Here is an 18,911-nt window from a genome sequence, read left to right as displayed (position 1 = left end):
CGCATTACGTGCTTACCATCTCCACATTTGTGATGACATCGTCAGGGTCAAATGATATTTCGTCTTCCGCAGCTGCAACATACCAAAATATAAAAGACATCAACATTGTTATATTCCAGTAGTATATACATTCCAGTCACATGTGCACTTGACCATCTTTTCCTCATGTTGTTGCTAAGGATGGTGTGAGACATATATCAGGAGTAAACAGTATCCTGTACAATCATAACACTAACAGCACTGCAAAACCTAGAATGTGTGACATATACCAGGAGTAAGCACCTAATATTAACACACTGTAGAACCTAACACTTCTCAGTGTGTTCTAACCTTTAAACTCTAAAATAGGATATAAATTTATTATTATGCGAAACAGGGTCAGCCCTGTTCATTTCGGTTAACGGAAGTTTTATGTATCTGTATTTCACACTTCATACAGAACACGTTATTCACTCACCCGCCTGATAGTCGTAGAGTGCGACTGCGGAGTAGCCTGCGTCCTCCTCCTGCACGGGCTCCGCTGGCTCCTGCTCGTCCTGCAGCAGCTTCTTCAGGCGCGCCTCCTCCCGCTCACGTGCCTCCTGCTCCTCCAGGTCCTCCTGCTTCTTCCGTCGTTCCCTCTCCTCCTCTGATTTCTTCTGTGCCTCCTCCTCGCCTTGTTTTGCTAAGTTCTCGAACTTGGCACGCAGGTTGGATGGTTTTGCAGACCCTGTATAAAACCATAACAGCCACATCACTGTAACATGCTGAACTAGATCTTGATGAAAAGCATCTGTGGACTAAAGGAAACTAGATACCCTCAGGCACTAGTCCGTGTTCTAGTGAATTTGTATGTAACAGATTACAGGACACAAGGGGTCGTGAATCTCATCCTCCGCAACAGGTACCACTAAGGACCTATTTTTTCCACAATTTCTACTTTTACATACCAAAGAATATTATTATAAACTATTTGGCAGTGCCACCTGCAACTGAACGTAGAAATTATAGGTGAGTGATGTAACGAAGACATGTCTGGGGAAACTCCAAAAAAGATGGAGAGGATCACTAGTAGCAAGGTTTTTAGGTTACCTCATAACAAGAGGTAATAACAGTCACCATTCAGTTAACAATTTTCATAAACTCTGAAAACAATAACAAGAGAGCACGATGTATTAAGAATCTGAACTACATAACAATTAAGAACTTAATAATAAAACATAACCTGGATTTTCTTTATTAAAATACATTACACAACATAAAAAATACAGTAATTTTAGGTTAGAATATTCGCTGAAAACAAAAGTTCGTGCAAACTTTCTAATGTGGCAAGAATGACAGCCCGAACATAACTAAATTAATATAAAAACTGTGCGAATTTTCTTTAATAAAATACATTACACAACACAATTCACAAATTTTAGGTTCGAATATTCACTGAAAATGAAAGTTCATGCAAACTTCCTAATGTGGCAAAACTGACAGCCCAGACTGTGGAAATATGATAGATTTACACTTTTTTTTTCCCCCCAGCCAAAAGTGCCATTGTTTTAGTATTGCTGCTTATTTGGGTGCTGGTTACGAGGGATTTTACCGTAAATGTGTTAGTCAGCATGTAGATACGGGAAGAGCGTGATCAATACCACCAGCAATTTAAGTAGAAGTCCAGTCCTCCATACTGCATCATAAGCAACTCTGAAGTCTATAAGGATTGCAAGGATGCTTTCTTGTTTATTAAATGCGGTTTTTATTCCCTGGCTGTGCTTAGTTGGTCGCAAACCTACTTGATGTTTTGACAGCGAATAGTGTGACTCATCAGGCTAGGATCATTCTTCCTTGGACTCTAAAGTATGTAACCTCTATTCTAGGATAAAATACATCATGCAACAAATAATAGCCTTGACAAATAAAAATCCTGACGTCACAATACACTGGATGCCAAGTCATATCTTTATCATACAATATTTATGCCTGTGAAGTTCAAAAACAGTGCAAAACTCAAACATTTAGAGCAAAAACAAGAACTGGGCAAACAATAACAGTACCCACTCTTCAATGACTTCGCGAAACAGATATTCCACTTGCACAGTTTGCCAAATCAGCACAATGCTCAACAAATGTTTGAACTCTACTGAGGAACCTGTCTCAACAAAACCAAAAACAGAAATATTGAGGAGGTATCATGAAATTGTTTCTGGGTTTCTCGTACTTGGTGCCACAAGAAGAAGCTGCTGAAATGGGTACTGGACTAACCTATGTCAGGCCTGGGTTTCTCATAGTTGGTGCTGCAAGTTAAAGATGTTCAAATGGGTACTGAACTAAGGACTAACCTATGTCAGGCCTGGGTTTCTCATAGTTGGTGCTGCAAGTTAAAGATGTTCAAATGGGTACTGAACTAAGGACTAACCTATGTCAGGCCTGGGTTTCTCATAGTTGGTGCTGCAAGTTAAAGATGTTCAAATGGGTACTGAACTAAGGACTAACCTATATCAGGCCTGGGTTTCTCATAGTTGGTGCTGCAAGTTAAAGATGTTCAAATGGGTACTGAACTAAGGACTAACCTATGTCAGGCCTGGGTTTCTCATAGTTGGTGCCGACTCGCTCTGGCTGTTCACTGAAGTCGTGTGCTGACTTGTCCACTCGGTCACTCTGCACGCCAAACTTGCCTCCAAAGCCCTGTACAAGCAAGCAAATCTGCTAATTCACTATCTCTGTGATGGGTTCTAAAATGCAGATTTTTTAAAATGAAAGTGAATAGAAACTGACTGTAAGGCATACAGAAGAAATTCATGAATCTGCACTTCATTAATTTCTTTTGAAAATAAAATGAATCTTTTCCACATTCAGATTCATACATAATAAAACCACATCATCTTATCACAAAATCTTAAAACGACTTCAGTTGAACAAATACAGCATACACAGAGTCAGCTCACTGTGACCAGTAAGTGTAAATCATTTCGGTTATACTTCTGTTGATAACGCATTTTCTGAAAAATGTTACGCCTAAAAATTATGTTAAAATCAAGTTCTAAAATGTAAGACTTTCTTCACCAACAATGAAAGAAGTCCAAGTTTTACTGCTTCTATCATGTTTTATTTAGAGTAATATAATTAGAAACATAATAGAAAATATGTTTGCTTATTCTTGAAAAATAATTTTCAAGGTTTTCAACTGGTTTAAAATTCACATTTGAAAATGCTGAACAGTGATGGTCGCAATAATACATGAATACAAAGGGAATGGCTGCAGTTTTATTATATCCTATTATTGAACATAAAGTGTAATGAATGTGTGTAGTGTTCCATGATCCCTGCCACTGCACATAGATGGCAATTTTGATTCACCGGCGCGATACTCCCACTCTGCTTTGCCGAAGGGCTTCATATATTATTGAAGTGACATATGTGTTACTGAGTATAGAAAGAATTATTCTGCCCTTATTCATGAAGAAAAGGGATCTTCTACATGGAGTACATCTATCACATGGGTCCTATAGCTTTATTTCCTTTCCTGACGATAGACGTGATTTCCAATCCCTTAGTTGGGCATGAGCCCATGATACGTGGGTCAACGGACAAGCACAGCAACCGCTAGATGCCTACACAACAACTCTGATTTTCACATTAAGGCAGCGGCAGTAATCACTGCTGACAAAGAATCATGTTATGCTTAAGAAAATTTGCAACTTTGCTCTTTTCAATGCAATAAACAATATAGGCGGACCAGTGCAGTCATAAACATATGAACTGGGTTCGATCCCAATTTATGACTTGTGTTGGACAAGCTCATGGTCCAAGTAACACAGAGATTTTCTCCGGGGCCTCCAGTTCCCCTGTGATTTTCTTTTAATCGGTCACTTAACTGCTATGGCCATCTAGTGTCTGAGTGAGATGATGATAATGCTGGCAAAATGAATGCAGGGTCGGCATTTGCTCTTAACGGGTTGAAGGAAAACCCCGGAAAATAATCTCAACCAGATAACTTGTCCCAACCTGAATTCCAGAATTTGAACCTGGGACTACTGGTTTCATGGTCAGATATGCTAACCATTACTCCAGAGCAGTGGACTTCCTGTGACATCCCAACAAATCGTCATCATCATATCTCATAGCAGATGTAGTGGAACAGCTTCCAATGGTGCAATGACTCTGTAGGTAAACCGGCTTCATATGGGTGACTGACGAACAGCCATTAGTTGTTGACATATCTCTCTCTCTCACCTTATTGTGGTCCGTCTGGCTCTCGTGCTGCGGCAACTGCTCGTGGTGGTCCCACCCCACAGCCGACTTGTCCTGGCGGTCCACCTGCACACCGTACTTGCCTCCAAACCCCACGGCGTAATCTGCAATCAGACCAACTAGTCAGTGGAAGGTCAGAGCCAACCGCATGTCGACAGCAGCACCCCCACCACCAGTTACCTGTCTGGCTGGCGTGCTTCCGTGTCTTCTCAACATGGTCCCACCCCACGGCACTGCGGTCCTGCCGGTCTGCCTCAATGCCATACTTGCCACCAAACCCTTTGGCATAATCTGAACCCAACAAATGACAATCAAATGTACAGTATTGTACAATTAAAGTTATTTAAAACTAATCGAACCACACACGAGCTACTGCTCTAACCTCAGATGGCTGATATTTCTCTTGTGTTTTATTAACGTCAACACCAGAACTAAAGTACATAAATCACGAAGGCGGTCAAGTATCTGTCTTATCTTTGGCCCAACTACAATACCACACTCCAATTTTGTTTTATTTCATAGTTTCTTTTTACATATTTTCTAGTAGCTGACTCACATATGGGGGAAGTGAGGCTTTCACCCCCTAGGCTCCATGTGTTGTGTACCTTATATGGAAGTATACCAGTGGCGGTTCATGGTATAATTTATAAGTGGTTGCTGTTAACTTGTATCTATAAATATTAGATTCATAAAATAGCCTTCAAACTAAGCAAAACAGATTTAACCCCGACAGATATCAATATGGCAAGTGAAGCAATATTAGGAAGGAGTCCTCCTTACAACGAAATTACGAACTAACATAAATGTGTATTGTTATTACATTGCATGAATCAGTGCTCAGAAATGCTATTGGGAGAAGTGACAATAATTCAATTTCGACTCTACAATAGAATATAATAAAACTGGTGGTGAAATTGGTGGTTATACAAACCTGCAACCAGACCAGAAACCGCCACTGAAATACACTGCATATCGGCTTAATGAAAACACTGCATAATAATAATAATAATAATAATAATAATAATAATAATAATAATAATAATAATAATAATAATAATAACGAATCATGTGTGAAATATCTTGTGCTGCATGTAAAGAAAAGTGTGAACCTAATGTCAGAATCAACAACTAATGTGTTTTGTAATGCAGCTACATAATGAAAGAGAAGTACTGTATCTACCGTGGGAAAGAAAACGTGAAAAGTCAGTTTTCAGAGAATGTGACAATTCCATTAGTGTGCAATACATACAAAAGTGCATCAATTCTTTTTCGATAATGAACCACCTAGAATAAGAAACAGCAGTTTTGCTGTAGTGGCTGTGAATAATGATCCAGAATTTCCAAATTTCAAGAGAACCAACTTCCAAGTAAAATGGGATTGAAATTCGTGAGAAGTGGACCAAGTGTACTTCTGGATAAAGATCATATTTCAATACAGAAAACTTATTTGTGGAAAACTCGTTCTTAAGGAATGACCGTCGAAAATGTACTATTTAGGTGAAACAACATTCAAGTTCTAGAGTTGGAACTGACACAACAATGCAAACGAATTGAGTTAAAAAATTTATGCAGGAAAGAAAGACTTCATATTGGCAGTGAGAAGATTTCTTGAGGGGCAGTTCTCTGATTTTCGAATCTAAAAGAAGTGGTGATTATCATGAGGAGCTGACAGGGGACATAGGTTTGAGAACATTTTATCTAGGTTACATTCCAATAGTGTTATTGTTACCAACAATGCACCATTCCGTGGGGTGATAATTAAAAGAATCCAAAACAGTTCGTTGTATAAACAAGACATAACTTGGTTAGAAAACAAAAACATAAAAACTGATGCATCTAAGGTAAAAATTGAACTTTTGGTACCAGTTAATGGCATTAAGAGTAATTTTCAAAAATATGTGGACAGTCTTGTGGAAAAGCTAATTGTGTTACAACCCCACCAGGTCAAGTGTAACATCACACGTCAGCTCTCACACACATGTGTGGAGAAACTGTATTCAGCAAATAGTGCGAGACTGCTTAAGTGGATATGACAGTTCAATGTATGACTTGAGGCTTTCCTGGCGTTTGATGTAGAATAACTTTTCTCAGGTTCTCAGCCAGGTGAGATGGAGATTAGCTTCCAAGCTTTCGATGGCTAGCTCTGCCATCTTCTTCAGGGATGAAGTGAGTTGGAGATTAGCTTCCAAGCTTTCGACGGCTAGCTCTGCCATCTTCTTCAGTTATTCAGTAAGAGTTATTCTATGACAGTTCAAGTTCAGATGATGTCACCGACACTTCCAACTTGAAAGGAATTGAGCTGCTGTAGAATCTGAGTAGTGACGTGTAATTAAAACGTAATAGTACAATATTACATGTAGAAGCATTTGAAATGTGGATATGGAGAAGAATGGAGTGTGTGCAATGGACAGGCAGAATAAGAAATGAAGATGTGCTGGAAAAAGTGGGTGAAGAAAGAATGATATTGAAACTGATCAGGAAGAGGAAAAGAAATTGGTTGGGTCACCGGCTGAGAACAAACTGCCTACTGAAGGATGCACTGAAAGGAATGGTGAACAGGAGAAGAGTTCGGGGCAGAAGAAGATATCAGATGATAGACGACATTAAGATACAATATAGAACAAATATGGAGACTAAGAGGAAGGCAAAAAATAGGAAAGATTGGAGAATGCTGGGTTTGCAGTTAAAGACGTACACTTGAGTAGAACACTATGTATGTATGTATGTCTGTACAGTAGCGGACACTGCCAGGGAAAAATTAAATGTCCGTTATTAAGAAGTGTCCACTATTTAGAAAATCGTTAGTATGTACTGTAAAGAGTACATTAAAATTTCTCATACATATTCAACACTATATTTTACAGTACAGTACAGTAGACAGTGAGATTGTTTACAGTATTCACCCAGAGAAATCGTGCCAGTAAATGTTTTGTAAATGAAATAAACATCAGTCACTGTACCACTTCACCTCACACAAAGAAATCTAGAATTGTTGATTGTTTATTGTGAATTTTGGATATCTTAGTTTCAATATGCATCAGTAGTTCAGAAGTCATTTTGAGTCCCTCTGCATCATTCTTCTGAAGAAGAAACTGCTTCAACTGTTGGGTATGTTCCATAGCCTCACTGAAATTAACCGGTGGCCGTTCCTCTTCTTCTCCATCACTATGGTCGCTGGGGTACACTGTCGCTGACTGCTGCATGAGTTCTGCAACATCAGTACGGTACTCTGGTCCTCTGTTGAAACATTTTCATCAATTGTAATGTAATCTGATCCCCCTTCTCCATACATCCTCAAAAGTCCATTCAGTTGTCACTTTCTGTTGTGTTATTTGGAAGTTTCATAGCAAGGAAATCCAGCTTTAAGAAAGCAGTTTCGAACAGTTTGAGGTACCGGTATGATTTTCTTAATAGAGGACGATATCCATAGAACAGCATCGAGGACATTGATACTGACCGATAGCTGGCTGCCGTCTCCATATTAGCCAACAAGTCTTACAACACACTGACGATAGTGAATCTTACACCCTGATCAAGTGGTTGGCAGGCTGATGTTGTGTTGGGTGGAAAGAAGACCAGTTTTATGTTTTCCAATGCAATATCAGGGTGAGATGAAGCATTGTCTAAAAACAAAATGATACTTCTGTTCTGTCTTCCCATCTTCCTGTCTAATCTGCCAATCCATTCTGTCATCAGGTTTCGAGTCATCCAAGCTTTGTGATTTGAGTGCCACTCTATATCCATTCGGTTTATGTCTACTCCTTTAAAGCACCTTGGCCTCTGCACTTTTCGATAATTAATGGTGTTTAAAACCCACCTATCATATTTACACATACCATTACTGTTAATCTCTCTTTAGAAATTTTACCACCACTGCATTTTTCACTCTTCAAACACATTGTTTTGTCTGGCAATGCTCGAAAAAAAAAAGATCCGTTTCATCACAGTTGAATATATATTTTCTCATCAAACCCTTCACAAATATCAGTAAGTTTACTTTTCCAGTTAGATTCAATTTCTGGATCAACGGAAGCAGAGTCACCACATACACAATATTGTGTCGTGACCAAAACTTGTCTAGCCAACCACTTGAAGCTTTAAAACTAGCATACCCCAACTCTTTTGCAATTTCTAAGGCTTTCTCTCTAATCAAGGTCCCAGATAAAGACATCTTATTTGCTCCAGCATGGCAGAACCATTCATATGTTAAATTGTCAATGGCAAAGCCCTCAGTTTTAGGAAAAGCTCTTTTTGTGTTCTCATTTGCATTCTCAGTGTATGATTTTAAAATAACATCCTTGTTTTTCAAAATTTCACTAACCTGAGTTTTTCCCACATTAAACTTAGTGGTCAGCTCACGAACACTTAATTTCTCCTTCTCACTATGCTTTACAATATCCACTTTCTCTTTTAGTGACAAACGTTTACGTTTTTGTGATATTTTTAATGTGACTGTACTTCCGAACACTCAACTTGACAAACTAAGAAAGTACGGACTGCTCACGTACAGCATCACAACTAACAACTGTGCTGCTTACCTTCAATAAAGTACAAGAACGTTCAAATGCACGATAATGATTGTTGCATAGAATTCCATTAGAATTCCGTTTAATTTACAACCATCTTTTTCTTTTTTTTCTTTCATGCTGTCCGTTATTTGGAAGTTTTAATTGTTGTTGGAGATACATTTCAGTGTCCGCATCCGTTATTGAGAATGTTCGCTATTTGGAAGAATTTTACCATAAGGGCCAATGTTATTTTGCAGGAGAATTTTAAAATGTCCGCTATTGGGAAGTGTCCGTTACGGGAAGTTTCACTGTATGTATGTATGTATGTATGTATGTATGTATATTAGATATACCAGTACATGATTTAATTCTAAAGCTGGTGAAGTAAGACGAGCATGTACATCGAGATATATTCCCCAGAAATACGTAACTATATTAACATTTATTGGATATAAGAGTATGTTAATTCATTTTATTCTAACAGCCAAAATTTCTAAACATCATGTTTGAATTAATACAATCCTGAAATAATGTTTTGCGTGCATCTCTGACATGCCATGTAATGTGACAGTCCTTGTACTTCATCACATGCAAATAGTGTCACGTAGGCTTCATTCGAGGAAGGCCAGTTCATGTGATTTGCTTCAACAACTATGCCTATTTGCACCTCACTCAAGGTCTTTAAACCAAAACATGAAAACTTCGAATTTAAAAGTGAATCATTTAAAAAATGCTGTCACATTAAATTTAAAACGACAGAGTGTATCGTGCAAAATAAAAGCATACAATACCTAGGTAGAACTAACAAGCTCGAGAAAATATTAGAAGTCCAACCAAATGTAATAAAAGACCCATCACATCTAAAGAATCTAGCGTTGTGATCTAATAAAATGTGAATTGCATATACAATATCATTACAAATAGTACATAAAACATTGTCACTTAAGGTGTAAATGTTCATATCCCGTAAAATCAAAATTTTACAGGAGAATAAAAAGAATGTTTTTGTCGCCATTAATTGTGGGCTTATTTGCACTGAAGGTTTTACTTTTCTTGAAATGTGTTTTACAAGACTTTTGCGCATCACTTTGACCAGTGGTATTCAATCTTTTTTGCTAGCATACCCCCAAACTGCATTGCAATTATATAAGAAGTAACAACAGAATAATATTGCTGTTGTATGCAAAATAAATCAATATTATTACAGTAGTTATTGCTGCAATAATAAAAGTAATGAATTAAGTAAAATGTTACTAAGAAAAAGCAAAAGCTGATCTGCAATAACAATCAACAAGTGTAATAAAATAAATGTCAGCATTTTTATATATCTTGCCAATGGAATGCGTACCTCTTGGTACAACCCCGCATATCCCTGGGGGTACTCGTACCATAGATGGAATACCACTGACTTAGATGAATTCAATGGTTCCAAAAATTCAAATTTTGACAATTTTGAGGCTTACGAGTATTTGCACCTTAAGTGGCAATATTCTTCAGGTGTACAGCCTAAATGAATCACAGATAAAAACATTACAATAAAGCTTACACATTAAATCAATACATTGCATCTTTTGACCAGAGAATTTAAATGCAATGCTTTGTGGCCATTAACACAGTACAGTTGTATATCACGAACTGCAGCAGTCATCACTAGTCACAGGCAAAATATTGCATTTCATATTCTAAACATTCCTGCCAGCAATGTGGAATCAAGGTTTTCACGATTCACGATGTGTAGAATGCAATAAATGCCAAAAAAATGTTCGTATAATTCACAAAAATCTTTATATTTTCCACCTCCATTAATATTTCTGTATTTACCACTGAACTGGAGTTTCCAGATACTGTAAGGAGACAATAGAGATGTCTTCCAGAAAACAGTTGAAAAAGCCATATCACCCTTCCACCAACATTCTGGAACTCCCAAGGGCAAGTGAAATCTCCAAATTTTCCTACAGAGTTACTGAACTCGGAGCATCAATACAAAACAAATGTTTCCTACTCCAGCTTTAAGTTAGCTGCCAAGTATGCTTACTGTAGCTTTCAACCATCAATCTTGTTGGCTACTTAATTTCTCCTCCTTTTGCAACTTCATACGTGTCATCTTTTGTCAGAAAATACTTTTGTAACCAGTGTTGAGTCAGACAGCATATTAAATATAAACAAAACTATTAATCTCTAAAGCCTTATTTTATAGATAATAATGTAACCTGCTCCAAATGGTTTACGAATGGAGATATTTTAGTACTAAAATATTTATTGCATCTTTTCTCAAAATAAATGTCATATTTTGGCAAAATTTTCTTCACAATGTGTTGGTCTCTAGTCATTACTGTACAGCAGAGCCGAAACATGGGGGGGGGGGGAGAGTGTATGTTCTCCTGCTTGAACTGGAAACAAGGACGACATTTAATACATACTCCTGTAGAACAGTCTTTTCCTGGTACCTACGCGAATTCGAGAACAGCTCTGCACTGTGAAGTAGGAGAAAAAAACTGGTGCTCTGCCACAACTCCCTAGCGTTGCAGAATACAAAGCACTTAAAATAATTGATTAAATGGCGATCTTACTCGTGTTAGTTACAGCTGCGGCTTACAGCTGTTTTGGTGCTACTTGACACCATCCTCAGAGCCTTCTGTGTCTCGGTGCCCAACAGAAAATTGATGAATCCCTATAATTGCTGTTTGTGATTGTAAGAATGTTTCGGATTTAAAATAAAATGTTGATTTTTTTTCATTTCTGTCTTTACACTCCACTCATTTTAATTTAACACTGCACAGCCTTCTTTGTAGTTACTTCGTAATCGCCCCTTCAGTCTACAAGGCCCAGTCTCGACACACACAAAAAAAAAAAAAAACAATTGACATTCGAAACAATTTGTACATAAATATGATGCCAATGAGTTGTTTAAAATAATAATTGTAATGAATAGTAATACGTAATTACTCATTATAGAGAACTAAATTAATTTGAAAGTTAATGCCACAGTTAATACTTTAACATTATACTATGCTAAATTAACTATTTCTGTCTTTATTTCCCACAATTATTAATCAACCCCATTTGTGAATGAATAATAATTTCTGATTAAATTAAAATTAAGTTAAAATAGTAGGTTCTTCATTACTTAATTATATTCCAATATACTACATTTGATAAGATTATAAATTACATAAATTTAAATTCACTTACTTCTATACAAAATATAATGAGTTATTTTCATGCTCTGTATGGTCTACCAATGCCTCAGTGCCAGCGTGTTAATATCGCAGTGTGAGACTTACCTCGCTGTGACTCGTGCTTCTCCAGCTTCTCTACGTGGTCCCAGCCCACGGCTGACTTGTCCTGCCGGTCCGTCTGGATTCCGAACTTTCCCCCAAAGCCGCTGCTGTAGTCCCGCTGAGAGCCGTGCTTCTCCAACTGAACTTTGTAGCCCCAGTCCTCCGCACTCTGCAACAAGAGATCACGTGCTGTCAAAGCAAGGGAAACAATTAGAGGAGGCCATGACTTGAGACATCATAGTTGGATATTGTGTGTTGATTTTAATCCGCATATTATAAGAAAAAATATTGAAAACCTAGTTTTTACTGCTTTCACATTTAGAAAATAACTTATCACATACCTGGAAGTGTTAGTGACAAGGAGTCTCACATCTTTCTACGTTAATTTCGAATTTATTCATTTGGAGTTTATCGTGGTTGTTTACACCAGCATAGTAACCAGGTATTTCTACATTAATTTATACCAATATCAATCAACAACGGATTTTACAATTTTATTAGATGGTAAAGATAAGAAAACTCTTCCTTGTCATCTCTGTTATAACTCCGACCATCTAAAAGGCAGATTATTAATATTTTGCAATGGATGTAAGTTTTGGTTTCATGGTGAATGTGTTGGCGTATGATATCACAGCGCTTGATGAAGCTAATTCTCAGTGGTTATGTTATTCAAAATCTTTCCATTGCTGCTGCTGCTGAATCTGTCTCATGCCAGCTTTATCCTGATGAAGTCCTCAGATATTTCAAAGGTTTTAGAGGTCTGCGAATTCATTGGTCCAGAGCCCATCCCGATGTCCCTTTTGTTAACGACTTTAACTCCTTGCATACTTCACACGATGACTTCCATTCGAAGCTAATTAATTGTAAGAAAAACATAAATATTTTGAAGAGAATTCCTAAAGGTGCAAGAATTTTCGCCACAGATCGCCTATTTACAATAATTGACAAATGTATTTCTCAGAATACTGAAGAAAGTTGGCAAAATTTGATGTTTTTCACCTACATTGCCCTTAAGGTCCCAGAGAAACATGGAAAGAAATCTCTCGTATCCAAGATTAAAGACAATTTAAGAGATTTTCAATTGATCTATCCTTCCAATAAAAGAAATACAAAATCCTCCCAGGTATGTCGTATAGAAACAAAAGTGGCTGAAGGAGATGAGATATATGTGGAGCGGTTCGGATTCTTTCATCTGATGTAGGAATGGCGGACTATACCCACGCTACATATCAAGCTTTATTAGAAAAACACCCGCCTCCTTCAAGACTGATCCTGCAGACCCTAATGGCCAGTATCTGTCTATATCTGAAGACACTGTCAAGGCACACGGTTCTACTTCTGGAATAGATGGCATACATCAAAGATCTTGTGTCTGTGTCAGCTGGTGATTCCGGAAAGAGATTACTTACATCTTCAACTAACCTCTGCAATTTCGTGTTGAGTGGCAAATTAAATCCAGAAATTTGCCCATTCTCCTATGGTGCTTCATTGTTAGCGATTGACAAAAAAGATGGTGGGGTGCGTCCCATAGCCATTGGCAACATCTTTCCAAGATTAGTAGTTAAATTAGCCTGCATCATGTAAAAGAGGAAATTGGTGAATATTTACGTCCACATCAACTTGGATTTGGCACTCCACAAGGCTGTGAGGTTATTATTCATTCGGTGCGTACATTTTTGAACAGATATGCGAACAGTAATAAGATTCTACTTAAAATTGACTTCAAAAATGCGTTTAATTGTATTGAGAGAGATGTAATGTTGCACACTATCAAAGATAAGTTTCCTCAGCTTTCTGCTTTCATTTGGCAGTCATATAAAGATCCTTCACATTTGTTTTTTGGGTCTGAAACTATGTCATCTCAAACTGGCTGTCAACAAGGAGATCCTGTCGGTCCAATGCTTTTCAGTCTTGCGGTACATCCAGTCATAAAAGATCTGAAGAGTGCACTTAACCTCTTTTATTTGGACGATGGAACTTTAGGTGGAGATCCTAATGTTGTTCTTGCTGACCTTCAGAATTTAATTGATCTTTGTTCTAACATTGGATTGGAAATCAACTCCAATAAATGCGAACTTTATTTCTGCTCTGAAAGGAATGAGGCTGTAGTATCTGCTTTTCAAGAAGTTGACCAGGTATTAAGATCATTTCCAAGTCTGATCTCACCATCCTTGGTTCCCCTGTTTTCCTGGAAGGAGTCGAAACTATTGCTGAACAGAAATTATTGGTTTTGAAAACGCTATTTGATCGTCTATTGCCTCTTAATCTTCATACATCATATTTTCTTCTTCAAAACTGTTTAGTAATTCCTAAACTGACCTATTTCACGAGGACATCTCCATTGTGGCTATTTCCATTATTCCTCCAACGATCAGACTATTCTCAATACTACACTAGAGGACAGAAGTTGGACACAAGCTTGCCTTCCTATCAGACTTGGAGGTCTCGGTATTATAAAACTCGGTGACATCTGTACACCGGCATTCTTGGCTTCTGCATATGGAGTTTTCGATATCATCAAATCTATTTTTCCTTCATTCAGTGATGAGGTCGAAATCTGCTATTTGCCGGAGGCTTTGGATAGGTGGAATGATATATCCAGGAACTCTAATCCGCCAGCTCATCCAGACATCCAGAACTGTTGGGATGATATAATTATTAGACACATCCTAGAATCTCTTGTAACATCTTGTACATCAGAAACAGACCAAGCTCGACTTTTGGCTCTACAAGAAAAAGAAGCGGGTCCCTGGCTACAAGCTCTACCTTCCCAAAATATTGGAACACTGATAGACAACAAGTCTTTTAAGACTGCAGTCGCTCTACGTCTTGGATGCAAATCTGCCTACCACATAAATGAAGGGTACAGAGAAAGAACGAACAGTCACAATTTTCTTAAGGGTGATATCATCTAATTCAGTATATTACTGCAAAATTTATTGCTGTTCCTAATGAAAATGTAGGAAAGGATGATTGTATCCGTGGTGATAATTCTCCTTCACCAGTTTTGATAAGAAAAACACAAATTTTGCAGTAATATACTGACTTAGATGATGTCGTCAACCTTATGAGAACTGTGACTCTGTTTGTTCTTTCTCTGCACCCTTCAAATGTGTATGTGGGGAAGTTGTCGACACTTTCGGTCATCATGCTCTGAGCTGTGTCAAGAGTAAGGGACTTTTTTTTAGACATTCAACAATTAACAACATAATCAATAGAGCATTAACATCTTCTGGTATCCCTGCTATTTTAGAACCCACTGGGATTAGTCGCACCAATGGAAAGCGCCCTGATGGATTAACCTTGGTCCCGTGGAACAGAGGAAAATCGCTAATGTGGGATACGACATGCGTGGATACCTTAGCTCCATCCCACTTGCCGTCAACTTCTAAACTCGCTAGCTCTGCAGCAGAATCTGCCGTACTCAATAAACGTCGTAAATACGTACATCTCGTAGACAATTACATCTTCATCGTCTTTGCTGTGGAAACAATAGGCTCCTGATGTAAAGAAGCAAAAGACCTAGTTTCCGAAATTGGCAGAAGTTTGGTGACTGTTACTGGAGACCCTCACTGCACCAATTACCTACGGCAACGAATAGGAATAGCCATCCAACGTGGAAACGCAAGCAGCATTTTGGGAACCCTTCCAGACACCAATTCTCTGGATGAGATTTTCTTTATTTGAATGTCTGAAAGCAAGACAAGGGTGAATTACGAAGCCCCTAGAATGAAGATAAAACTCCACTCACGGCAAGAATCGAACCAAGGACCGCTTCGTTGAAAAACATACGCACTATGTACAGAGAAATAGTGACAGACCATAAATTCAACCTGTTACGAATTAAAGTCTACAAATTCCTCGGGATATGATGATTTTCAGATTCCGTTTGTTTTGTGTTGTGCATCACACTATAAACAAAAGTATTCTAAAAAAAGCGCATCATGATAGAAGTAACAATTTACAATACAAACAGTATAGAGATTGCTGATTTCTACTTTTTTTTTTAGTATGAAAAAAGATAATATTTTAGATTAATATGTCTTATAATAACATTAATAATTATAAAATAACTAAAAATTTCTTTGGTTAATTTCTTGTTGTGAACTTTTAGAAACAGCCAGAATAGAAAATTATAGAATCTTGTATATATCTGTATTTTTACTCATTAAATCTCCAATTTCTTTAATGTGTTAATCTTTAACGATTAACAATTAATATAGAATTAACAAGTAAAGAAATTGGAAATTTAATCAGTGATATACGTACACAGAAAAATGAAGAATTATGACGAAACAAGTTGTATTATAATTTGAAAGTAATACAGACAACACTTTTTAAAATGGCAACAGTCTCAAGCTCTTCAATGAGCCGATAACATAGAACTTTGAGTAGTGAAAAACTTAATAAAGAAAATGACAATGTCAAAATTTCATAAGATGTTTATAATTTTGAGGATACTCTTGTCGTCACTAGTCTGTGCATCATCATGCGAAACCCAAACTTATAAATATATGTTCAAGAGAGGTTTAGTGATCTAGGACAGTGTGGACTTATGGAAATGGATTTTTGTTACCGACACTGTAGATTAACAAGAACCAACATAATAAGAGATCAGAGAGGCAACTTGCCTTATCCTGACGGTCCGCCTGAATGCCGAACTTGCCCCCAAAGCCACTACTGTAGTCACGCTGCGACTCATGCTTCTCCAACTTGGCAATGTAGTCGTGCCCCACTGCGGACCGGTCCATCCTGCACAGAGAACACAGTTGCACACGTGCGCCGCAGAGAGCCCCCCCCCCCGTCCACTGACCCTCACCCACCTGTCAGTCTGCACACCGAACTTGCCGCCGTAGCCGAATGCCGCCTGCGGGCCCTCTTCCAGCTGCTTCTGCTTCTGCACAGCGTCTGCCTCCGCCGTCTCCTCGCGCAGCTTCTTCATGCTGCAACAGCGACGAGCACCAGAACTTGACCAGTGTGTACACGAACAAAGGTTTGAAATAATAAGTATCAAGACGACAGTTTTGGAGCAGAGTGCAGGACAGTGTTTAAGGCGTACAGAACTCCAATTCTGTGCAGTCGTGCCTTGTATGTGCAACTGCTCTGCATCTAAGATTCGTTGGGTGTTGTCAGCCATGTTCTCCACGACATGTCCTCGGTGCATGCCATTAGTTCTTTCTGATATTGCTGTTTAACCTTGTTTTGTCTATGGAGTGATACGAACTGTTTCCTGTTGGCTGATCTGCCATTTCATTCCCTGTAGCACCACAGAGCGCAGAGATCCACTGAACATACTGTTTTTTTTCTGTCGTTGGTTAACTATTTGAACATATTTCTGCATTCCATGAAGTGAAAGCTTGTGAGTCTGTTATACTGTCGTTTTACAGCGGTAAGCATTCTGTGCTATGTTGCTTCGAAACAGCTGTAAGCCGCACCACGAGTAAGATCGCCATTTAATCAATTATTTACGTAAATCATGTATTCCAATTTAATATAACATAGTTAACAGCATAAAGTAAACGTCCTGTAGGGGATAAATTTCTGAACACGGTTATCTTCCTTCTCCTCTTCCCTCAAAATTCCAACCTTTTGCACACAAAATAAATTATTGGTACTGAAAAGTGTTTTCTCGTAAACGTGATGAAGTGCATGCGACAAACACAGAGAAATCTGCTCTTTTTAGTGTTTTAAGATAAATTTTTGTCAGTGAAGTGAGTATACTAAAGAGGTAGAGGGAGAGGAAAAAAGTGAGGGAGTGCAGTATAGTGGAGTGATGTAGGGAGAGTTGTCGCTTCTGATTAGATTCGTATTTTGGGAAAATTTTAGAACACGAATTGCACCTACCAAATTATGTCTTAAAATACTAAAAAGAGCAGATTTGTCTGCGTTTGTCGAATGCGCATAATTATATTTACGAAAAGGCATTTTTCAGTGTCAATAATTTATTTTGTGTCCACAAGGCTGGAATTTTGAAGTAAGAGGGAAAGGGTGCAATCCATGTTCTGGAGTTTATCCTACTGATTCTTGGATTTTACAGACATCATCCCTTCTCCAATCTAGTCAACATAAATTCTCATAAACTCACAACCGATATCCTAAGTCAAATAGAACCAACATTTATTAGTACTTAAAGCTACATACCTTCTACTCTAGACCAAGCACCCGTAAATTAGTCTGTGAAAGCTGTGCAGTAATAAACAGCCACCTCATTCATACTCGGTTAGTAAGACACCAACAGTCGGGATAACAAACATTGACTACTGAGTACTGTAATGTTTTACTGCAATATTTGAATCGCATAGTTCTTTATTCTACGGATCCTAACATGGACGTATAACTAATCCTGGTAATTTACGTTGTATTAGATCACGGACGTAATAAACACATCAAAACCATATAGTTACCACATACTCGATAGCCCCTGCTGTGCGTCCGGAGCCTTCCACGGTGCGAGATCCCCAGCGCTGCTCTTGTTCTGTCACGTCGTTCACGAAGTCGGGATCTGTCTCCCAGTCGTCGTCATTATTGTTGCCATTCGACATGTCAAGCTTCGTCCCGGCACTCGCCTTCCACATTATTAACAGAAAAAAAGGGGGACGGGAAGAAGTGATAAACTTCAAGCCCAAAATTCCTAACGCACACTATAATTCCTCCTTCCTCTTCTTATCACAATGGCACACCCACGGCGCCACGCACGAATAGGCAGTAATGCCAACTACTTGTCAATAAAATTTCTATGTAATAGTAAAATTTCCCACACTTGGCTTAAAATTCCCACGACGAAATATTATGTATATTATTTATCTTATCAATAAGGTAGGCGTTCACTTACCGGAAAAAATTCGTTTGGTACGTTCGCATTTTTATTATAGTATCGCTCACTTGACCGCATTTCCGAATT

At 38.2% G+C, this 18,911-nt stretch overlaps 1 protein-coding gene across 2 annotated transcripts in view; it reads right to left on the bottom strand.

The window, feature by feature from the left end:
- The window catches only part of Cortactin (cortactin), a 29,702-nt gene extending 10,989 nt beyond the window's left edge, over positions 1-18,713 (bottom strand). Inside the window, exons 1-9 of one of the 2 annotated variants that reach the window (XM_069824895.1) lie at positions 18,422-18,713; positions 16,834-16,953; positions 16,642-16,762; positions 12,014-12,179; positions 4,402-4,512; positions 4,204-4,325; positions 2,541-2,655; positions 458-709; positions 17-72 (exon numbers count right to left, since the gene is read on the bottom strand). In XM_069824895.1, coding sequence (XP_069680996.1) covers positions 17-72; positions 458-709; positions 2,541-2,655; positions 4,204-4,325; positions 4,402-4,512; positions 12,014-12,179; positions 16,642-16,762; positions 16,834-16,953; positions 18,422-18,585 — 1,227 coding nt within the window. In that variant the 5' untranslated portion in view covers positions 18,586-18,713. The remainder of the gene's footprint in view (positions 1-16; positions 73-457; positions 710-2,540; positions 2,656-4,203; positions 4,326-4,401; positions 4,513-12,013; positions 12,180-16,641; positions 16,763-16,833; positions 16,954-18,421) is intronic. The other variant, XM_069824896.1, reaches the window with a different exon arrangement.
- Between the last annotated feature and the right edge of the window lie 198 nt (positions 18,714-18,911).

Source organism: Periplaneta americana, chromosome 4, assembly GCF_040183065.1.
Source record: "Periplaneta americana isolate PAMFEO1 chromosome 4, P.americana_PAMFEO1_priV1, whole genome shotgun sequence".
NCBI classification, from domain to species: domain Eukaryota; kingdom Metazoa; phylum Arthropoda; class Insecta; order Blattodea; family Blattidae; genus Periplaneta; species Periplaneta americana.
The sequence above is the reverse complement of the archived record's forward strand: the minus strand, read 5'-3'. Positions and strand labels throughout refer to the sequence as shown.